The 14,309-nt window shown below is 36.5% G+C and overlaps 1 protein-coding gene across 4 annotated transcripts in view; it reads left to right on the plus strand.

The window, feature by feature from the left end:
* Nucleotides 1-13,281, plus strand: part of CPEB4 (cytoplasmic polyadenylation element binding protein 4) — a 72,512-nt gene extending 59,231 nt beyond the window's left edge. For all 4 annotated transcript variants that reach the window (XM_005558550.4, XM_005558552.4, XM_005558553.4 and 1 more), the window contains 5 exons: nucleotides 2,348-2,437; nucleotides 2,802-2,920; nucleotides 4,788-4,902; nucleotides 6,018-6,199; nucleotides 8,858-13,281. In XM_005558550.4, coding sequence (XP_005558607.1) covers nucleotides 2,348-2,437; nucleotides 2,802-2,920; nucleotides 4,788-4,902; nucleotides 6,018-6,199; nucleotides 8,858-9,085 — 734 coding nt within the window. In that variant the 3' untranslated portion in view covers nucleotides 9,086-13,281. The remainder of the gene's footprint in view (nucleotides 1-2,347; nucleotides 2,438-2,801; nucleotides 2,921-4,787; nucleotides 4,903-6,017; nucleotides 6,200-8,857) is intronic.
* The last annotated feature ends 1,028 nt before the right edge of the window (nucleotides 13,282-14,309 follow it).

The raw sequence follows: 14,309 nt of genomic DNA on the forward strand, positions 1-14,309 counted from the left end.
GTCTCTTTGAAATGTATCGTTCCGTAATCTCATTAGTGTCCAAATGTATAATGTAGCATAATTTGTATCATTTAAATTAATAGCAAAATATGGTCAGGCCTTCCTTGTCTATCATTTTTTCCCATTCGTCCCTTTTTCCTCTCCCTTCCTCTAAGGCTGAGATATTGCTGTCAAGGAAGTGGATTGGTGACAGGGAAGAGGTCTCAGAGGAGGGATGTGTATATATGTATGTGGAGGAGGCTTGCTCAGAGGACTGAGCAGCAGCACGTATAGTATCCAAGAAATAAGGGCGAGAAGACCCAAGGCACAAAGGTAGAAGGTAGAGGAGGCTAGCAGGGTAGGGGAAAGATTGGTTGCATTGAGCAAATTAGTAAATGTCTTTACAGGTATTGGGAGCTAAGTTTCTCCCTGCAAAAAGAGAATATAAAAATAGAAAGGCGGAAGGCTCAGAAAAGCCATGAGATGTTGGAGTCATATTGAAAATATCAGTATGAACTCATTAGTTTTTGTAAGTACATACACAGATACGGAAATAGTTATAAATGCGTGTTTGTGTGTGTATTTATTTATTTCCTAGCTTCATTCACTGTGAAGACTTAGAAATAATGAATACTCATTAGCAGTGAGCATATAGAGCACCTGTATTTTAGTTTCTAAATATCTTTTGCCACTAAGATGATCAATACATCTTGAAAAAAAAAGACTGATTCTTGGGCTGGGACAGGGAAAGAATAATATGAGCCTGGAGTATCTTCTTAGGCCAGAAAGCATGAAAGTGCTTAAGAATGGTGGCAAGAAGTACGAAGGACATAGGAGCCTCCCACGCCTATGGGACAAGCGGGGACAAATTGTCCCTGACAGTTTGACAATTAGAGCCAAATCAGGGACAATTTTTGGGACAAATTGAGCATCAAAATAAATGAGTGAATTGGATCACAACCCATTGAATAAAATAGACCCAAACTGATATCAATAAATGAATAAATCAATGGGACAGATGGAAAACTCTTCCCTACTGCACAATACTAATACATGTAGAAGGAATGATGGAAACAGATAATCATTATTTGGCAACCATTATTGTGGTAGTTAATATAGGCAGGAGTCTTCAATGGATGCCAAGGCTCATGAAGGAACAGGATATTGGTGAGCAACACAATATACTCTTGTAAAACACTAATTGAGTACAAAAGGAGAAAAGGTTTCCTTGTGGTAGAGAAACCAGGCGATCAAGATTAACACGCCCTCCAGGTGTGATGGTATGCACCTGTAGTCCCAGCTACTTGGGAAGTTGAGGCGGCAGGATCACTTAAGTTCAAGACCAGCCTGAGCAACATAGTGAGCCCTTATCTTGGGGGGAGAAAAGATTAACATGCACATGGTAGGACAGGATGGCATTGCACCATTAGGGTGATATTCCAGTTTGGAATACATAGCATGATTCTGGTCATAGGAGGCAGAGCACAGACCCAGGTTGAGGGTCACTATCTTAAATCTGTTCAGGTTGCTATAAAAAAATACCATAGACTTAGTGGCTTATAAACAACTGAAATTTTTATTTCTCACCATTCTGGAGGCTGGGAATTCCAAGATCAAGGCGCCAGCAAATTCAGTGTCTGCTGAGGGCCTGCTTCCCAATAAAGAATAATCTTCTCGTTGTACCCTCACATGGCAGAAGGAGTGAAGGGTCTCTCCGGAGCCTCTTTTATAAGGGCACTAACCCCACTGAAAGATTCCACCCCCATGACCTAATCACCTACCAAAGACCCCAGCTCCAAATACCCTCACACTGGGGAACAGGTTTCAACTTATGAATTTTGAGGGAACATAAATGTTTAGACCATAGCAGTCATTCTATAGAATGACTATGAAAGACAAGAAAGCACATGGAGCTGTTCCAAATCGGAAAAAGACTGATGCTCTGAGGATATGATAATTAAGTACGACCTATGTTCTGGATAGCAGTGTGGATCAGAAAGGATTTTGAAATTTAAATGAACTCTGTGAATCACTAATAGTGTGATATCAAAATCGTTATATAAGGGAGTGGCCTTGCTTTGAACAGATACCAGTAGTTATGTTTGGGATTACAGGGCACCATTTCAGAAAAAGATGCTGGCTGGATGGCAAGATTGATTTATATGTACAGATAGAGGGAGAAAGAGGAAGAGAGAAGAAAGAGTGTGAAGGCAGATGTGCAAATTATTAACAGTTGGAGAATCTAGATGAAGGGGATAAAGGAGTTCTTTTTACTGTTCTTGTAAATAGTAGATATGAAACTTAAAAAAAAAACTTTCAAAAAATGATCATAAAAACATTTAAATCTACTGTTTTGCTTTGTTATTAGATGAGATCACAGCTAGTTTTCGTCGCTTTGGCCCTTTGATTGTGGATTGGCCTCATAAAGCCGAGAGCAAATCGTATTTTCCTCCTAAAGGTAATTCTCAAGATTCATTATACTTATGTAATTTATTCTTACATTGTTTAATGTGTAGCCTTTTCATAAATGTTCACCTTCACTGTGAAATGTTTCATTGTTAAACTTGCATTTTCCCAAATGCTCTTTAAAATTTCAACCTAATATTCTTTTAATTCAAATTTAATTTTACTCTAAAAGATGTTTCAAGATACCACCAAAAGGAACTGTATGTTGATGTTATCAGACTTTTGGTATAAATATTGTTTTAATTTTTTTTCCTATTCCCTTTTCCTTTCTTTAGTTTTAGTGCATGATTCCTTTCCCCTGAAGAATTACCAAAAGATAGGAAAACATGTAAGCCTTCTTTCCCCCTTTTTTTCAGGCTATGCATTTCTGCTTTTTCAAGATGAAAGCTCTGTGCAGGCTCTCATTGATGCATGCATTGAAGAAGATGGAAAACTCTACCTTTGTGTATCGAGTCCCACCATCAAGGATAAGCCAGTAAGTGTAGTTTAGCATCAAATAGCTTCTTGTTTTTGCCTCCATTCATCTATTCTGTGTGAAAAACCCATAGACAACTTGATGTGTTTCGGGTACTTAATTGACACGTTTGTAAGCAGACTAAGTAAAGTCTTGTGAAATTCTTAACATTGGCATTCTATATATTTGCACATATCAATATGACATTTAATTTTTGGTTAGTTGAAATATAATTGGTAAATCTTTATTTTTAAAAGACTTCACGGCTGGGCGTGGTGGCTCACACCTGTTACCCCAGCACTTTGGGAGGCCGAAGCAGGTGGATCACATGAGGTCAGGAGTTCGAGACCAGCCTGGCCAACATGGTGAAATGCAGTCTCTACTGAAAATACAAAAATTAGCCAGGCTAATTTTTCCTGTAGTCCCAGCTACTTGGGAGGCTGAGGCACGACAATCACCTGAACCCAGGAGGCAGAGATTGCAGTGAGCAGAGATCACACCGCTGCAACTCCAGCCTGGGTGAAGAGTGAGACTCTTTCTCAAAAAATAAAATAAAATAAAATAAAGACTTTACTTGATAATGCATTTAATAAAATAGCTGAATTGCCTCTGAATAACAGAACTCAAATCACAAATACTATATGCGTGTCTTTCTAGCTTTTTCCTCACTTTGATAAAGATTTTACCCAATATTGTCCTTAACTTTATGTATGGTACTCTCCAAAGTAGAGTGAATCGTGTATATACGTGTATAGATACATTGCATAGCATACTGTTTTTTCTTTTTGGAAAAGTTTATCATAAAATTTAGCCTTTAGGAAGGGGAGCAACTGGCATGTTTTGATGAATCTGGCAAAGCAGCAGATTATTATCACTCAGCCAGCACCCAATGAATGATGGGATATAGTGCAGAAAGGAGTTGTCAGTGGGCCCAGCTTAAGCAAATAACATTTGTGGAACTTCTCTTGATGTCTTGTGGTTGTCTAGGTCAGAAACTTTCTAAGAGTTCCTGTGGTCTGGACTCTTGCTGCTTGACTTGTTTATGTTCCCTGCCAATCCCCATCCGTATTTGAATTTGGGACCTTTGACCTAGGACTCTATTGGTGTGTGTATTTGGGTATACACCGCTGTCAACCCATAGCCGTTGGCGTGGGCATTTGTGATAGTTAGAAAATGTAAACAGTTTTAAATGAGGTACATGATTCTTGATTGACCAATCTAATGGATACACTGAAGTATTTGTCATATAAAAAAAATATTGCAAATATCATCAGTATTTTTACTTTCAAAACCATTTTGAAATAATGCATCAGATTTGATAGTATCAGGAGTAGTTTGCATTTCCTGGACATACACTGATTGGACACACAATTCGAGTTTACTTAGCATTGTATATTGATTGGCATTGGATACCATGCTAAACATTTAAATTATGTAGATATTGGGGCACTGGACAGACTAAAGGCCCAAATAAGCTTAAAAACACTGATTGGACACACAATTCGAGTTTACTTAGCATTGTATATTGATTGGCATTGGATACCATGCTAAACATTTAAATTATGTAGATATTGGGGCACTGGACAGACTAAAGGCCCAAATAAGCTAAATAAGTGATTTAACTTACAAATAATTACAGACATGTTAAGTAATTTGGCTTATAATAGAGAATCAAATTGAACTTTCCACCTTGGTTTAGTTTATTCCTAAAAATAAAATGATGGGTTGGGATACACGATTTTTAAATCTTCTAGTTTCCCAGCTTTATTGACTTGTAATGATAGGATTATTGCTTTTAGAAATAAAATACTTTGTAATAATTTTTAACTTTTTTGCCCATGAATTGTCTGTATTGAGAATGAGACGTTTTGGTTTGCACGTTCCCTAGGTCCAGATTCGGCCTTGGAATCTCAGTGACAGTGACTTTGTGATGGATGGTTCACAGCCACTTGACCCACGAAAAACTATATTTGTTGGTGGTGTTCCTCGGCCATTACGAGCTGGTATGATGAAACAGACAACAAACTCTCTATCCCATAGCACAGAAATATAAAGATCTTCGGGAGAAATTTTTCCTAAGAATTTGAGTTAACATCCAAAAGTGAGAGTTCTAGAATCAAAGTATCTGGGTTTGAATTCATGTGCTCTAATAGTTAAGTGACCTTGGACAAATTCCATGACTTTTCTAATTCCCAGTTTCCCCATCTGTCAAGTAGGGGAAACACTTTTCCTAGTGTTATTTTGAGGGTTGAATGAGATGACCAGTGCAAAGTACTTAGTCTAGTGCTGCATAATGCTAATTATTACTCTCATCATTGTCTGAAAAGAAAACAAGCCCTTCAAGAATAGACTCTGTATTGAGATTGTCAGTATTTGTTTCCCACATCCTCATTTGCTCAGCAGCCACTGACTGAGCTCTGGGATATAATAGACTTCTCAGCAATGCATCGTATTTTTAGAGTAGTACTTACAGAACAAATTAAATTCCTAACTTCAAGTAATTTGAGGTTTAATAGCGTAAATGAGATTAAAAGAAACATAACATGAACAGGAATGTAGCTGCATGATTTTAACACTTCATAAAGAAGAACATGCAGTCATTACTTCAAGGTTTTTTTAAATGAAAAATTGGTGAACCGACTGTGGGGGAAAGGGTTTTGATGGAAATAAGCCAGGAGGGCCCCCAAAGAATCTACCAGTTAGTTTTCTCGTGTTCAAGTAATTATTACATTAATCAATCCATTATTAACTGGTAAATCTATGGCAGCAACATGGCATAGAGCAGGCAAACATGGGAGTACTATCACTTAATGACCTGTGACCTTGGACAGATGGATCGCCCCTCAGCGCCTCAATTTCCTTGGGAAATTACTGCCTACTTCATAGAGTCGTGAGAATAATAAAGAGAACATACTAGAAAACACCTAGCAACCCCTTGCCCACAATTAAAAGATTAAGGCTTAACACAATGGATGACTGGTTGTAGTAATGTTTCATTTTAATAATTATTATAATGATGTGAGCTGAGAGTACAGATGAATTGCTTTTGATGAAACAGTTGGTGAGCCAGATGAATTTTCCTAATTTTAAATATCCTCTTTGCTCCTTTCTTAATTAGTGGAGCTTGCGATGATAATGGATCGGCTATATGGAGGTGTGTGCTACGCTGGGATTGATACTGACCCTGAGCTAAAATACCCAAAAGGAGCTGGGAGAGTTGCGTTCTCTAATCAACAGAGTTACATAGCTGCTATCAGTGCCCGCTTTGTTCAGCTGCAGCATGGAGAGATAGATAAACGGGTAAGCCTTATACTACATTTTGGAAAATTCTAGAAATGGTCCTCTAAATGTGCGATTACCAATATTAGAATGAGAGAATTTTATGACAGTAAAGTGACAGCTGACAATTTTGCCTATAGAGTTAGTTATGCTCTATAATACATGAAATAATTTCCTATGAATTTCTTTTATCTTTTAGTTTTTTGAGTAGCCTAATCAGAACACTATAATTTACCTGAGTTAATTTAATCTTCTCTAAACTGTAGCTTCCATTCAGTCTCAATCCATGCATCCATTCATTCACTTAGTTTGTCATTCATTCAATAAATATTTAGGGAATCCTTTGTACTGTGTTATATCAGGTATACAAACAGGAATGCCCTTGAGGTTTCCTGCCCTTTTTGTTTGTTTGTTTTTTAATCCTGGGACATAGCGAAGACCTCAGCAAGCCCCTATTTCTCAATGAATTGCACTCACAGATTTCTCTCTTTTTTTTTTTTTTTCTTTTTCCACAGCCGCCATCTCTCACTGATTTATTTCTTAGCTTGGTGTTTCATGCATTCAACAAATGTTTTAGTGCTTAGGGCAAGAAGTTCCTGTCCTCATGAGTTTGTTTCCTAGAAGATAGAACTATCACTTGCCCTTACTACTCGAAGTGTGGCCTGTGGACTGAACGCCAGTCTGCAAACTTAGTTTGTAGTGAGATAGGAATTTAGACCAGAATGTGTAATCAGCTACATTACTGGGCACTATGTTTGGTCCAGCTGGCAATTTTTTTTCATAGAAAGCCTTTATTGATGAGGGAAGCAATATATTGCTTTATATTTTGGTGTCTCCTTTTTATTTCATGGCACACTGGCACTTTCATGCACGCTGACTTTGATATCCAACACTCTGAGGCATTGTGCTAAAATAGATTGATTTGATCGTGTTGTTCTCAATTCAAGATGTAAAAATGATCAAGTCAGTAGTGGTTTCTGCTTTTTACGTTTCATGTCATGTACAGTCTACTTCATTGGCAGTAAAAAAATTTAAGATAGTGGTGGTCATCCTACAAACTGTGAATATATTAAAGAGAAAAGTAGCTATTCTATTATAAGCATCGGGGAGGGACAAGGTTAGTATGTTAACATACCAACTTTGTTTGTTTGTTTGTTTTTTGAGATGGAGTCTCTCTCCGTCACCCAGGCTGGAGTGGAGTGGTACAATCTCGACTCACTCCAACCTCTGCCTTCCAGGTTCAAGTGATTCTCCTGTCTTAGCCTTCCGAGTAGATGGGATTACAGGCACACACCACCATGCCCACCAAATTTTTGTATTTTTAGTAGAGACAGGGTTTCACCATGTTGGTCAGGCTGGTTTCGGACTCCTGACCTCAATGGATCTGCCTGCCTCGGTTTCCCAAAGTGCTGGGATTACAGGTATGAGCCACCCACCACTCCCGGCCTACTTGGTTTTTTATGCACACTAAAAAATACCTACATCTCACTGCCTCATTCCAACATAAGTTTCAGAGCTGTGGGGGTGGCCATTAGAAATTCAGACTGAATTTGTGTTCCTCTGCAATGAAACCCTTTGCCCAGGGTTCTCGTCACTCTGTAGACATTATGGAGCAGCCTGGAGGCCAGAAGCCCAGTGCTGTCCTTACGCCTGCTCTTCCTGGACTTCATGGCACTCTTCTTCTTTTGTACTTTTATTTTTTTAGTTAACAATATTTTTTTAGAGGCAGGGTCTCACTCTGTCACCCAGGCGGGAGCACAGAGGCACACTCGTGACTCACTGCATGTTCTTCTCCTTTTGTTCATGGCTAATCTTGGTCGGGATTCCTTGTCAGAGCTGGATGCCACCAGTGGTGGTGACAGCCTGCTGTAAGGGAGTTTCAGCCATGAATCTCTCCAGACTAAAAATAACCAGCTCTTTTCTAGCTGATGAATTAATAACCAGGTGACTGTTAATGCTTGAAAGGTTCACATGACAGGTTGGCCGACAGAACGCTGGAACAGGCCCAGTTTTAGAAATTGACCTCTGACTTTTAGACTCAGGTGAACCATATTCTTACTGAGAAAGAACAAAGCAGGGTTTTAGACTGTGAATCCTATGGCTGCATCTTTTTTTCTTTTTTTTAAACAGAGTTCCAGGTTTGTGATTATAACCCAACATGTGTACACTATAAATAGAAACCACGAGCCAGGCTTTACGACAGCTCAGAATCTTGTGACGCAGTAGTCAGGCGTCTTCCCACCAACTTGAATATTGAAGTGCAATTGTGTGGAACTTGGATCCTCTTGGTTGATTTTGTTTAAATTATGATTCCACATATGACAAAAATCCAGATCCACTAATTAAAATGAGGGTTTGTATCTATGAAAAATCTCCTGTGGGTTTAATCTCATGACGTTCTAGTCTCAACAGTTGGCTTCACTTCATGATGTCTGCTGAAATCCTTTTTCCTTTGAAGGATGTTTATTTAATAAGAAAAAAATATAAAATGATAGATAATAAAAGCCTTACTAGGTTCTTAAAAGATGAACTATCCATATTTCAGTAAATGGATAATTGGTCCTTCCTCTTTGGGCACCTTCTAACAGACTCATTCAAATAGTGGGTGGAAATGTACATGTGTGGTGAGCATTGCTGGTCTCGTCACTGAAAAATGTAAACTCCTATTTTTGATTGCAGGTGGAAGTTAAGCCATATGTCTTGGATGATCAGCTGTGTGATGAATGTCAGGGGGCCCGTTGTGGGGGAAAATTTGCTCCATTTTTCTGTGCTAATGTTACCTGTCTGCAGTATTACTGTGAATATTGCTGGGCTGCTATCCATTCTCGCGCTGGCAGGGAATTCCACAAGCCCCTGGTGAAGGAAGGAGGTGACCGCCCTCGGCATATTTCATTCCGCTGGAACTAAAGGATAACTACAGTGCTCATTTTCAGGCCTCAGAATAAGTGCACTCTTCTGTTAATTCTGACCCCTTCCTCAACCTCTTCACGCTGGCATGTCCTTTTGTAGCAGTCTGTAACTTAACTATAGTATAATGAAAAGAATGACCTATAATATAGGTGTTTTGTAGATTCTTGTGTCACTGCAAACAATATGAACTCCTTTTTCGTATTGCCATCGGATTGCATGGAAGTTTTATTCTCTTGTTTTGCTGGAGACCAAGAGGATCCAAACTTCCTGCAACATTTTCTTAGAGGAGAGAGAGAAATATTAAAAGAGAAATGAAACAATAGAGTATTTTGGGTTTTTAATTAAATTATTGTTAATAATATAACATATAAGAATACTTTTATTAAAATAACCATGCAACAATAACACTATCGGTCTATCTGACAGTTTTTCCCCCAGGGAAGTGCTTTTGCCTTTTTCTTTCTTTCTTTTTTTTTTTTTTTTCATCTTTTTTGTCTCTCTCTTTTTTCCATCCCTTTTTAATTTTTTTAACAGCAATAGAGGAAGTTAACAATTTTTAATGGAAAGAGCATGTTAGAGCAAACAAATGCATAAGCAAGATTGAGCAGCATTATAATTAATTTTCAGGGTTTTGAGGCTGAACATAATTTCATTATCCCTCAAAAAATTACCACCACATCAGAAAAAATAAACAACAACAACAAAAAAAAAAGTAAAGTAGGCAGAGCTAGGTTTATTTTCTCTTAAACAATTTTTAAAATTCAGAATGTAAAAATTGGGTAAATTTACTACTGAGAGGAGTGCACTTATTTATTTAATTTACTTATCTGGTCAAAGCCCCAGGAAACCTACCAAAGCTAGAATTAATGACAACTGGTGGGAAACCTAGCATTTCCTCTCCTGAAGAACAAATGTATAAATTTTATTTTTGATGTTTATATATAAACTCTATATCCTAATTTACTAACACTCATCAGGTGTCAGCCTTTGCTCTCCATTTTGACGTTAAAAAACAACAGATCTAGAGATACCTCAAGGATATAATTTTTGATTTTGTGTTACAGTACACTTGTAGCCAAAACTGGAAGACAAAACCAATATATAATTTGGCTGCTGATTGGCTTACTTTTAGATTTAAAGTTACTTTGGGTATCCTGTAATTTAGTTGTAACATAGAAAATGAAAAAAAAAAAAGTTTAAAAAAAGTAGTTGCAAAGTGTTTTGCACTGTTGAACTAAGTAACTGTGTAAATCTGTGCAAAGGTACGTATGTTTATCTTACTCTTCCTATAAACTAAAATAACAATACAGTTTCAGAATTTAGCATGGGACATAGTCAGTGTTTGAAGTGCCAACTTCATCAAGTAATGCATGCTTTATTATAAGTAAAATTCTAGCTTTGAAAGGCGTTATGTGTTGAACAGTATGCTTCAGGGGTAAATTTAAAATAGTCTCTTGAAGCCCTAGTCATGGAAGTAACTTTTATTTTAATTGACATTCTCTTATTAAATGCCCTATCCATCATTAAAAGGATTATTATCAGTGGGCAAAACATGAAATAAAATGATCGAATGGCAATCTTGCTAGTTGTGCTACCTAACAGTACCATCTTGGATCCTTCAAAACCAAAGACTTGCCCCAGCACTGCTGTGGAACCACCTGGCTTATGACCCCTATGGACGATCTTTAGGAAAAGCAGCCCTTTATTTTTAATACAGGCTTTAATGAACTATACCTGTTAAGTTCCAAAGGTCAAAATGGAGGCATTTGCTGTCTAATATTCAAACATAGAAAGGGAGCTGCTTTTAAAGAATTCCCTGCAAATATTGAAAGCAGTCATGCGAATGGAGGGTGCTCTTGTGTAGCTGGTCAGGGACTTTTTTTTCTTTTCTCCTGAACTACATGATTCTAATTGGAATGTTCATTTGCCTCTTTTTACTCTTTTAAATGCTTGTAGGTGGCTTGGGGTGTGCTATCGTGCTGTTCCTACTCAGTAAACAGGTGTGATGAGTTAACAAGAAATAACACTGTTTGAGAACTAGCTTTGAATAATAATTTTTCCCTTTGTACATGACCTGCTGAATTTCGGTACAGTGTTTTTGTAGCTAACTTATTTTGTCATGCACATAATGTATATTTGTTATGCACTACTTTTGTATATCTTGTTTTTCCAACAGTGAACATTTTTAGGCACACTTTTCACTGACGGGATATCTCTTTATGCAATACCTCAATTTTTCATATTGCAAAGAGTAGCTTTTTGTACTTTTATTACTGAGAGATCTTCATAGACTTCATTTTTTAATATAAATAATTTTAATAAATTTTATTTTCTTATATTCTGCTTTTTATACATTTCAGTGCTCTGCATACATTTTAAATTATGAATGTCGTGCACTGGCAATGCTATTTTAGAGTCTGCAGAGAAGAGAAAGCATGTTGCTTAAACATCCTTCCCCAGCACCAGCTATTGGTGTACCTATAATTTAAGAAATAGTCTATGTAAAGTCACAAATTAATGAAAACAAATTCGCATGAAAATGACAGATAACACTGTAGTTCCTTAAAAAAAAAAAAAAAACTAAATGCATAAGCATAGGGTAGAAATTTAAAATAACAAAATTGTCTACAGCTTCTTACTAAGTTTTTAAAATTATTCATAAAACGCAGACATTTTTGGTGAATGTTTAGCCATTTTTAATATTAATAAATTGATGTTAAGTGTTTGATTCAGAGATGTCTGCTCTTTTAAATTATATATAAGGAAAAAAAATAGCCTGCCTTGGGACAGGTCTGTAATGTTAGTATGCATGATTAATGTAAGAAATTGTTATTCTACTAATATTTACTTGTGATTGTGTGACAAGCGTGTTTACAGATTATTTGGTTACACTTCAATTTACAGGGCATAAACAATGATTATCTATTACTCTGAACTTTATTGATTACATGTTCTTCAGATTACATGGGATTGTAGTTGGGAGTTACCATGTAACTCAAACATAATTAACATGTAATTAGTTTACAGATTTTAGGGCATCACTTCAATTCACCAAGCATGTAGTTCTAGCGCACTAGCATGGCACCAGCCATGTACTTACAATGTAGTTACAGAGTAATTACATGGTTATTTTTGCAATGTAAAATAAAGTGTTTCTGATTATTTTCTATGTAAAGGAACCCTCTCCTTTCCCCTCTGGTCCCCGCGCTTTGGTATAATATATATACTTCTCCATACACAGACCTCTGCAGAATGCAAAATAAAACTTGCAGTGAATGAATTTAGCATTTTATGAGAGTGCTGTTGGAAAGACTTGATAATTCACCCCTTTTGTTTTGAAGAGTTGAATCTTCTGTTAAAAGGTGATTTAAAACTTGAATGTGATGAATTGTGGCAAGTTAACTTCAAGTTATGTGCAATACTTATTTCAAACTTTTGAAAGATCTTTGCAGTGTAATTCTTTGTTTTTAATTGCAGACATTTAAAAATGTCATTTTCTACTGTTAAGAGTAATCCTCTTTCTTGCTGGTGTTTCTAAAGAAAAGAATCAGAAATCAATCTTTCTACTAATGTAAATTTGAGATTATTTTTAAAAATGGAATAAAAGAGGTTTTGGTCATTTGCTTTATTTTATTATTTTAAAGCTACTGTGATTGATAGCATTGTAAGAATCGGGACAATATTGTATTCAACTGTTTTATTTTTTATATTTTTAAAATTTAAAGTATAATTAGTTTTTATAATTTTCATCAGATTTTTGTTATATTTTTTGGAAGTGAAACTTTTAGCAAGTGGTTGTCTAGTTTTTACTAATCCCTAATTTTTTTTTCCAGTGTATTGCTCATATTATCAGAAGGAAAAGTTATTTAAGTATGTCAGTTAATTGTACTACTTGGCTGAATTTCCATATAGTTTTTACTGTGTATGGGGAGGTTGTAGTATTTATTATAGCATTTTAAATAAGGGTAATTCATTTTTTATTAAAGTCATTTTCACGTTAAGTTCCTATTTTTGTATGTTCTACTCTTAAGTTATATAACACAGTTCCTTTTTTAAAAGAATTCATTTGTTGAAGTGCTAGTGGAAAATTAATGTTATTAAATAGTTTGCAAATGACTATTTATACCAGTATGCATATAATTTTTAAATATTTGTAATGTGAGATGTTGAATGAATAAAACTTTTAACTCAGATTTCTTTTAATATACTTATTTCTTTTTAACACAAGTAGATTATGCTTTCTTGATTGGGAATATTAACATTTTAAAATATTAGGACTATACTGTTGAGCTAATGCAGCACAAACCAATATGAAAAAATCTTCAGTCATATAAGTACTGTGGCCACTGTGCATTCTTATGTAAGCCTATAAGTGTCGGTGGGTGGTTGTGTCTTTGGCCTGTACTGTTAGTGCACCTGCTGCCTGCCCCGCAGAGTTCTTTTTATTTGTAGCCTTCAATATGTATACGGGCTGTAAGCCCAGGATCTCAGCATTCAGTCGTCAGTTGAAGGCCAAATGCCCAACAAAAGTGAAAAACCCAATGTTTAGTTAATAACGAAAGTCCGTATCCGGGAGGTTCAGTTTTGAGTCTTTGTCAATGAATCTTGATTTGTGACCAGACTACCAAAGGGCTTGAAAACACGTCTCTTTTGACTTCTAATTCCCATTTCCTCCCCAGACCTTAGTGTCATAGGATACGGTGTGCGGGATTATCATCTCTATGGCATGTCAATTGAAAATACTATCTTTGATTTGACCCATTAATCATGTGGACTGCCAAGTACTGTAATGTGTTAGTGTTTATATTTTAAACTGCATTCTCAAACTTTTAACATAAGGATTTATTGTAACAAAATATAACACTGAGAATATCCTGTTTTGTCTAATTTGGTATCTGTTCTTTCTTGAGTATAGTATTCTCAAGACTAGAATAGGTTCTTGTCCTGAGAGAAATGGACTATGAGATCTTTTGCTTCTAAATTGTCTTTCCCAACATGCAGCTCTTCCAACTGTAGAGATTACTGAGGGAAAGGGCAGGCTGGACAACTTCCTCTTTCTCTTATCCGGCAATTCCCAAACCTTATGTTGAGCATTCAATGAAGGGCCTTGAGGAAACCCCAGGGATGGGACACTGGAGATATGGGTGGCATTTGGTTACCACGTCTATAATATTCCTAGGCATTCTGGGATGGTTTCACTATTTTAAGAAAAAAAAAGCCC

Source organism: Macaca fascicularis, chromosome 6 (assembly GCF_037993035.2).
Source record: "Macaca fascicularis isolate 582-1 chromosome 6, T2T-MFA8v1.1".
Classification (NCBI taxonomy): domain Eukaryota; kingdom Metazoa; phylum Chordata; class Mammalia; order Primates; family Cercopithecidae; genus Macaca; species Macaca fascicularis.